The sequence below is a fragment of the Trichechus manatus genome, unplaced genomic scaffold (assembly GCF_000243295.1).
Source record: "Trichechus manatus latirostris isolate Lorelei unplaced genomic scaffold, TriManLat1.0 scaffold00008, whole genome shotgun sequence".
Classification (NCBI taxonomy): domain Eukaryota; kingdom Metazoa; phylum Chordata; class Mammalia; order Sirenia; family Trichechidae; genus Trichechus; species Trichechus manatus.
This window is the reverse complement of record NW_004443944.1, coordinates 15,637,131-15,646,081: the sequence shown is the minus strand read 5'-3', so window position 1 is coordinate 15,646,081 and position 8,951 is coordinate 15,637,131. Positions and strand designations below refer to the sequence as shown.

The following is an 8,951-nucleotide window of genomic DNA, read 5'->3' as shown; positions in this document are numbered from 1 at the left end:
TCATGGGAAGAGTTTCAGTTGGTTCTTGACTGCCCAACCAGACTACATTTCCCAGCCTCCCGTGCACCAGGGGAAGTCATTTGACTAAATTAGCACCAATGTGCCCCAATTCCACATCACCTCCTCGAAAGCAAATTTCTTCCCCTCGACTTCCTCTTTCCCTCTTTCCACAGGCTGGAAGAGAGCCACAGTGGTGGTGGGCTATACCCTAACAGACAGTGAAGAAGGTGCTTGAGGGAAACTGGATCCTAGCAGGGCAGGGCCACCCCCACCGCCAGCCAGCACTGCCCACCTCTGCACTGCTATTGAGAAACTTTCATCTCATTTATCACTGGTTAGCGTGGAGCTGATTCTGACTCATGGTGACCCTGTGTGTGTCAGAGTAGAACTGTGTTCCATAGAGTTTTCAGTGGCTGATTTTTTCAGAAGTAGACTGCCAGGCCTTTCTTCTGAGGGGACTCTGGGTGGACTTGAACCTCCAATCTCGTGGTTAGCAGCTGAACACGTTCACCGTTTGCACCACCAGGGACGCCTCACCTCATTTGGGATCTCTTTCTTGCAGGAGTCAAACGTGCTTTAACTAACACATCAAGATAAGAATGCAGGCCATCAACAGGTGACAGGGACATTCAGGCCCAAGGAATATGATGCAAAAGCAGTGTTTCTGGGGAGATTCATTTGGCAGCCTGAAGAATACAGTGAAGGGGGTTACAAAGAGACATGATAACCTCAGAGCAGTGAGAGGGGGAACTGTTTGCAAGAATCTCCTTCCCCAAACACTCTATATCCACAAGCAACAAGGAGTTCATATCCCAGATGAAACAGGGTCTGCTGACTCGATTATTTCTGAGACCCAAAAAGGGGAACTGATGAAATCAGACTGTCTGCTCACTGCCTGTCATGGCCTTTTCACTGCCCTTGGAGCTGGTTTGCTCCATGCCCACAGCCCAGCGGGGCACAGCACACCATTCACCCCAACAATGCCCTCCAGGATCCACGAGGGCTAGGAAACCAGTCCCCTTGTGGCCAACAGCCGTGCAGCCCAGGGCTGGTGCAATCACGGTGCCCAGTTCAGCCAGGGCCCTACATGGGTATACCTGCATGCACATCACAGGCAAATGTCTGAGTCCCACAGCACAGCTGCATGGCAAGGTAACAAGCCAAGTAGCTGCGTGGTCATGTGCACCCAAGGTACATCAGGACAGTGTCTAGAAAGTAGAGGTTTGGCTAAACAGAGCCCCTGGACTGCTGCTGGGGCTCAGGCTTCCGTGATGACAAGCCCCGTGGACCCCCAGTGTCTTCGCAAATAGGGCAAGTGTGACTCCTTGGCTATGTGGCTCCACTAGAGGCCCCGCTGCAAGCTCAGGGCTGAGGGTGGTTCAAGATGAGCCCTTCCCCAGACCTCGGGCCTCCTCTCTCCTCCCCTCACCTCACCCACCCCACCCACCAGCCCTTCCAGGCTCCAAAGAGCATTTAACCGCTTCTCTGCCTGAATCTCCACCACCCATCTGTCAGTTTATCACACTGTGGTCGCCTGCATACTGCTATTATGCTGGAAACTATGCCACTGGTATTTCAAATACCAGCGGGGTCACCCATGGTGGACAGGTTTCAGCAGAACTTCCAGACTAAGACAGACTAGGAAGAAAGGCCTGGTGATCTACTTCTAAAAATTAGCCAATGAAAATCCTATGGATCACAACAGAATATTGTCTGATGTAGTGCTGGAATATGAGCCCCCTAGGTTAGAAGGCACTCGAAATACACAACAGCTGCCACAATGGACTCAAACATACCAAAAATCATGAGGATGGCATAGGACCAGGCAGTGCTTCATCCTGCTGTACACAGGATTAACATGAGTTGGAGCCAACTCCATGCAGCAACAAAGTATGTCTGAATCGGGTACCTGGCCCAACTGCAGCGCCCCAGGCCCCAAAGTCCCAAGGGCCCCGAGGTCACACGGGTCTTGGGGGACTGTGGAGCAGAGAGGAAGTATACTCAGCTCAGGATGCTGCCTCTCTGGACTTGGCCAAGGACCACCCAGCAAACTTCATCTGAAATGCCAAGCACAGTACAGGGGGATGCCCTGTCGGCCCAGCCCTGCTGAGAAGCCCAGCCAGCCCCTCAGGCTCTCTGGAGTCCTCAAAACCGGGTCTAAGGATCAGATACACAAGGAAGAGGCTGAGCACCAAGACGTCTGCCAGATAACACACGCTTGATAAAACCGAAGCAGTAGTATTTAGAGATGTCAAAAGCTACACGCACAGGGTTTAATATGTGCTGGGCACTGTTCTAAGTACCTTGTACAAATCTTGTTAGTCCTTACAGCTCATTTCACAGATGAGCAAACTGAGGCAAAGAGCAGGGAAGCACCTTGTCAGAAGTCACAAAGCTAGTAAGCAAGCAAGCTGGGATTTGAACCCACACCCCTGGCTCCCCTATCCACTAACCTCTGCTTTCCGCTGCCTCTTAGAAGACAGCCTGAAGACTGTTCTATGCAATTGTCAGTCTAAAGCAGAGGTCCCCAAAGGGGAGAGACCACACCCCTCAGGTAGCACACACGCTCTCAGGGAGAGTGGGAAGGAAATCGGAGAACTTCTCCTTAGAGTCTTTTAATGACTCTCTTCTGTTTCTTTCTTTCCCCCGCGTAGGGGGGTGAGCAGTTGATCCATCGGCTCTTGAACCAGGACTCTGAGAGACAGGGAGAGGAATGTGCCCTGCTTCTTTCTTATTAAGAACATGCCTTTTCTCTTTATTACTTTGAGCTTCACACGGAAGCCCATGGGGCTTGAATCCATGATTTCCCTCTGCAGGAGAGTCAGCCCTCACTGGGCATGAGCTCTCACCAAAGCTGCAGGATGCTTTTTCTATCTATAAAAATAAGAAAGAAATTCCGCTTTTTCTACGCAGCTTCTCCTGATGCTGACTGTGGGTTTCCTCTGAGCCAGGCTGTCCTGAGCGCTTTCTGTACATCAACACAAAATCCTCACTGTGGCCCACCAGGTGAGTACTGCCATTATCCAGACTTTTCAGATGGGGAAACTGAGGCAAGGGCATCACTCCGTGTAGAGGGGGTTGACCTGTTCACTCCTTTCCAAGGTATTGTGACACTACCATTTCCTTGTGCTTAGTGATTAATTTTTCTGGTTTGAACTAAACCAGTCCTCTCGGCAAAAAAGGGCAAGTGCCTTACAAAGGATCTCGCAAAGAAGTCACGTGGTTCTGAGATCAAACTAATGATGCAGTCCAAGCAAACAGCAAGAAAGTGGCCAAGAGAAGACTCCCCCTCCCCAATACGAGCCCCGTCAGTCAAATTCCAGACAGAGAAGACAACCAGCCATTGAGATCGGGCAAGAGGTCAAAGAAAACGATTGGCAACTGTCAAGAGTATCCACAATAGGGATCTGCAACCACCACCATCACCATTGACTGACTGTGAACAATGCCCTAAGCCATACTGTCTCCTGAAGTTCTAACCACCGAGAGCATGAAGTCATCGCAATTAGCTTCACTTAGAAACATTTTTTTTTCCCTAGCTTTTAGGATCAAACTGTATTTCCAAACCTTCCTACCACATGGAAAATCATTTTCCATTTTCCATAGCACATTCAGATTCCACATCTTACTTCTCTTCAAAATAACCCCACAGGGTAAACTCAGAGACATTATTACTGAGATTAGATAAATAATGGGAAATGAGGCCAAGAGAGCTGAACAAACTTGCCCAAGGCAAACCAAATCCCTGTACCTCAGTTTCCACAGCTGTAAAATGGGGATAATAATGGTACCTCCCTCATAGTGTTGGAAGCATGTAATAGGTGCTCAATAATTGCAGCAATTCTTAGTCCAGGACACTTTATTTCCCATTCCACCCAGAAACAGTGGTCAAAATAAGGGTCATGGGGTTGTCAAACTCTAGATTTACGGGGTCAGAAAGGCCCCTAAAGACCCTTAGTTCACTTCCCTAGGCTCTTAGCAGGAGTCATCTAAAAATCACTTCTGCTCTGGTTGCTAAGAAGCTTGCTCAATACCCTCTCCACAGAGACTCATATGAGAAATTTCTTTTCCAGCTGAGTGTCAGGAAATGTTCTGTTTGCCAGAAGAACTGCTCTGCCTCTTCCTTTTTTTGACAATGAATGTTAGGCAACTTATGTGTAATGCTCTCTTCACCTTGGCTGCCAGGAAGCTTGAAGCCCAGACAGACAGATGCTTAAATGAGTCAATTCTATTTCCTCTCAAAGTTAGCATGTTTGCTGGAAGTGACCTCGTTCTGGCTAATGAGATGAAAGTGGAAATCTCCTCAGGGCTTCTGGGGAAAGTTTTCCTCCACTGGTGAGGAAAGCTCCCTTTCACTGCTCCAGCCATGCCTGTCTCCTGCTTTTGAACATGTGATGCCTCCAGCTGCTGCCATCTTGGCATCATGAGTGGATGGCCAAAAAGATCACACAAAGACCTTCACGAGGCTGGAATGAGAGTCCTTGGAGAACGCATCCTGACTGGCACAGGTGAGTATCAGGCAGTTTTCAGTTGCAGAAAACAGAGGCCAAGCTACAGATTTTAAGCAGAAAGGAATGAGGAGCTTACTCCATCACTGAAGGAGCTAGAGGAGCCAGGACTCCAGGCTGGGGCTCCCAGAAAACCAATTCACTGCAGAGTTGGCCCACCAGGGTAGCCGCTGCCTCTGTCACAGTTGAGAAGAGGAAGAGTCAGACTGCCATCGTCAGAGCTGGTACTCCAGGAGGGCAAGGCCCAGGCTGCATCTAGGCTTCAGCAGCTGCTGTCTCCACTGCCAGCTGCAAAGCCAGCCTATGCCTGCTAGATACACACCAGCAAAACAAACAAAAACCAGATACCCCACGACCTGCCTCTCGACACCCAGGAGTCTGGAACCTGGGACCTCTGCCAGTGCTGCCACAGAAAGCCAAGAGTGTCTACAGTGCTTTGCTGCAAAAACAGCAGAAAGGTGGCCTCCATCCTACTCCCACCTTGCAAATCTCAAGCAACTGGATCTGAATTTGGCCAAACCCCAAATCACATCCTGCCTTAGTTATCTAGGGCTGCTATAACAGAAATACCACCAGTGGATGGCTTTAAACAAACAAAAGTTTATTCTTTCACGATCTAGTAGGCTAGAAGTCCAAATTCAGGGGTCAGCTCCAGGGGAAGGCTTTCTCTCTCTGTCAGCTCTTGGCAAAGGTCCTTGTCATCAATCTTCCCCAGCTGAGGAGCTTCTCAGTACAGGGACCCTGGGTCCAAAGGACGCGCTATTCTCCTGGCTCTTGTTTCTTGGCGGTATGGGGTCCCCCTGTCTCTCTGCTCACTTCTCTCTTTTATATCTCAAAAGAGACTGACTTAAGATACAACCTAATTTTGTAGATTAAGCCCTGTCTCATTAACATCACTACCACTAATCCCACCTCACTAACATCACAGAGGTAGAACTTACAACACACACGAAAATCGCATCAGATGACAAAATGGTGGACAATCATGCAGTACTGGGAATCATGGCATAGCCAAGTTGACACATATTTTGGGGGGACTGTGATGGTTAAGACTGTGTGTCAACTTGGCTGGGCCACGATTCTCAGTGTTTAAATGTGATCACTCCTATGACTGAACATACTGTGAGTAGCCAATCAGATGAAAGGAGTTTCTTTGGGGGTGTGGCCTGTATCTGAACATAAGCAGACGTTCTGGCTTTTTGCTCTCTATGGATCCTGCGGCTGCCTCCTGTCTCTCAGCTCTAGTTCTTGGGACTTGAGCTGTCAGCTTATCTGCTGAACTTGGGATTCGTCCATCTTTGCAGCCTGTGAGAGAAGCCCCGCTCTCTGACCTGCCGATCTTGGGTTTGCCAGCCCCCGCAGCTACGTGAATCAGGAGAAACCTTGCGGTCTTGCCTGCCGATCATGGAATTCGTCAACCTTCACAGCCTGTAAGCGGGAGCCCTGCTCTCTGACTTGCCGATCTTGGGCTTGCGAACTTCTGCGGCTGCATGAATTGGGAGAGGTCTCTACCCTGATCCACGGACTTGGGACGTTCTAGACTCTACGATCGCATGAGCTGTTTCCTTGATATAAATCTCTCTATGTGTACATTTACACACTTTACTGGTTTTGCTTCTCTAGAGAACCCAGCCTAAGACAGGACATAATTCAATCCATGACACATCCCAAGCCTGGGCTGCAAGGGAGTCTCGGGAATGCAGCTCTTCGCTCTCCTCTCAGCAGGGCAGGAAGGCCCAGTGGAACGATGCATGCCAAGCACCAATCCGCAATGTCCACCTCCTCCCTGATTACAGACCCTTCCCTCTGCAGCTAAACCCTCAAGCTGGCTGTGATACTGAGTCATGGTTAGGATTCCCCAAGAGAGAGGAAAAAAGTGGAAACCTGAACACAGCAAGTGCCTCAAAGGCCCAGAAAATCCAAAAGGTCTGAGGCAGATGACAAAGAGTACAATCTTGGTCCAGCAGTCCTTCCTCTTTGTTCTTTATCTCCCACTCCAGCTGTATTTACTGCAATATTTACTTTTCATTTCTTCAGATTTTCCCATTTCATTCTACGGATTCATAGGAAATCTCTAATGATCTGAGGAACAGGCAGGGGTTCAAACAAACGACATCTCCAGGAGACAGAAGCTCTCCAGAGTCCCATTCCCTGACAACAGCGATGATACTAATATGAATACCTACCATTTACTGAGTACCTACTACGTACCAGGCTAGACAAGGAAACTGAAGTTCAGAGAAGTTAAGACATTTGCCGAACGTCACCCTGCAAGGGAGTGCTAAGGCCAGAAGTCAACCCTGGAATGGACATTTAACCACGACCCTTAACCTCGGGGACAGAAGCTCAAAGGTCTATGGGTACCAGGCAGGTAAGGCAGTGTGTGAAGAAGCCTGAGTGGGGAAATAACAGTGAGTGGGGACTAAGGAGAACTAGGGGCCCCAGCGATTGCTGCTGTGGGAAATGGGGGCCCAGTGTTACCAATTTTTCAAGAGAAGCTCGATATCTGGATTTTTATACGGACTTAATTAGAAAATGACTTAATATTTTTTACAAACACTGTGTAGGCCGAATACTATGCCCTTCAGGCCAATTCTGGCACCCAGGCTATTAGCCTGTGTCTACAGCTATGTACCTTCCGGGCCCCTCTCCAGCCCAAGAGGCCCCCTCCTAACCCATACGCACCTCCCAGCCTTCGATGTGGGACTGCAGCTGCTCCAGGGCCTCCAACTTCTCCATCTGCCGTTTGGTCTCGTTGATGTTGGAGCAGACGGTCTTCATGGCCTGCAGGGCGCTCTGGACCGCGGGGTGGTCTGGGTGCTTGCCGGGGGTCCTCTTGGCCAGCTCCTGGTGCAGGGGCAAGCATGACAGAAGTCAGTCCAGAGAGAACCAAACACGGTCACCAGGTCACCCAGCCTGGAGCAGAACACCAGTTCTGCCACACACAAGTTGTGTAACCTGGTGCTGGAGAACACTGCTCATTCATTCTTTTAACAAATGTGCACTGAATACCTCCTCCACGTAAGCACTGTTCTAGGCTCTGGAGATAGAGTTGTGAATAAAACAGACAAAAACTCCTCACTTCGTGGATATTACTTTCAGTGAAGGGGATGGGACAAAATAAAGAAAAATGAAGTATATAATACCAGATTGAACCAAACCCATTGTTGTCAAGTTGATTTCGACTCAAAGTGACCCTACAGGACAGAGCAGAACTGCCCCCATAGGGTTTCCAAGGCTATAAATCTTTTCAGGAGCAGACTGCCACATATTTCTCCTGGGAAGTGACTGGTGGGTTTGAACCGCCAATCTTTCAGTTAGCAGCCAAGTGCTTTAACTACTGTGCCACCAGGGCTCCTCAAATACCAGGTCAGGTGGTAACAAATGCTATGAAGACAAATGAATCAGAATGAGGAGGTAGGAGGTCTTGGGAAGGGAAGTGTTATTTCAAACAGAAAGGTCAGGGAAGGTCTCTCTAAGAAGGTTGCATTTGAACAGAGACCTAAACAAAGCAAAAATCTGGGGAGGGAACGGGTCTGCAAAGGGTCTGAGGTGGGAGTGTATGTGGTGTGCAGCAAGAACAGCTAGGAGGCCAGTGTGGCCGGAGCAGAGTAAATGAGAGAGGGAGAGAGAAAGTCAGTCAGAGAAGCAGCCACAGATATTCTCAACCCCAGCCTGAGTTTTCTGATCTGAAAAATGGGTATAAAAATACCTCCACTTCACAGGGACATGGGATGGGGTATGTAAAGGAGCAGAAGGGGTAGACTCTTAATCCATGAACCCTTCTCCCCACCATTTCTAACTCCAGCTCAGCCCTCACCACAGGCACAGACTGGGACATTCTAAAGGCCAGGCCAGTCATAAGCAAAGGATTTCACCCGCAGAGTAAGTACACTGAGAGGACCCAAAGAGGAAGGGATTAGCTCAGCCTCAAGATATCTGAGAAGATTTCCAGGCCAAATCACCCAACCGACAGCTTGCCAGCCTTTCCTCCAGGACTGTGCCAAAAGAGATAAGTGTCCCTATCATTTGACCCAGATATACGCCTAACGGTCCCAGTCCCTCCCCAATGCCCTCATCTCTCCCTGCTGCCTCGAAAGTCACAGATAAGGTCTCTGCAGACACCACACTCTCATGAGGTGGTTATGAGCACAGACCAGTGTGGCTTCGAGGGCTGGCTCTGCCCCTCACTAGCTGAGTGACCTCGGCCAGTCACCCCTCCACTCTGAATCTCCATTTCATCATCTGAAAACCAGTGATGATGATGATGATGATGATGATGATGATGATGATGATGATGATGGCGATGGTGGTGTTAATGCCTACTGAACCTTTACTCTATGTGCATGAGGTAGATTCTACTATTACCCCATTTAACAGGTGAGGAGGCTGAGGCACAGCAAGATCACCCAAGATGTCAGTGAAGTAAGGGGAGAAACTGGG

General features: G+C 49.2%; 1 protein-coding gene across 1 annotated transcript in view; it reads right to left on the bottom strand.

The window, feature by feature from the left end:
- Positions 1–8,951, bottom strand: part of PREX1 (phosphatidylinositol-3,4,5-trisphosphate dependent Rac exchange factor 1) — a 138,880-nt gene that overhangs the window by 78,688 nt on the left and 51,241 nt on the right. The window contains exon 5 of the mRNA XM_023741468.1: positions 7,194–7,355. Coding sequence (XP_023597236.1) covers positions 7,194–7,355 — 162 coding nt within the window. The remainder of the gene's footprint in view (positions 1–7,193; positions 7,356–8,951) is intronic.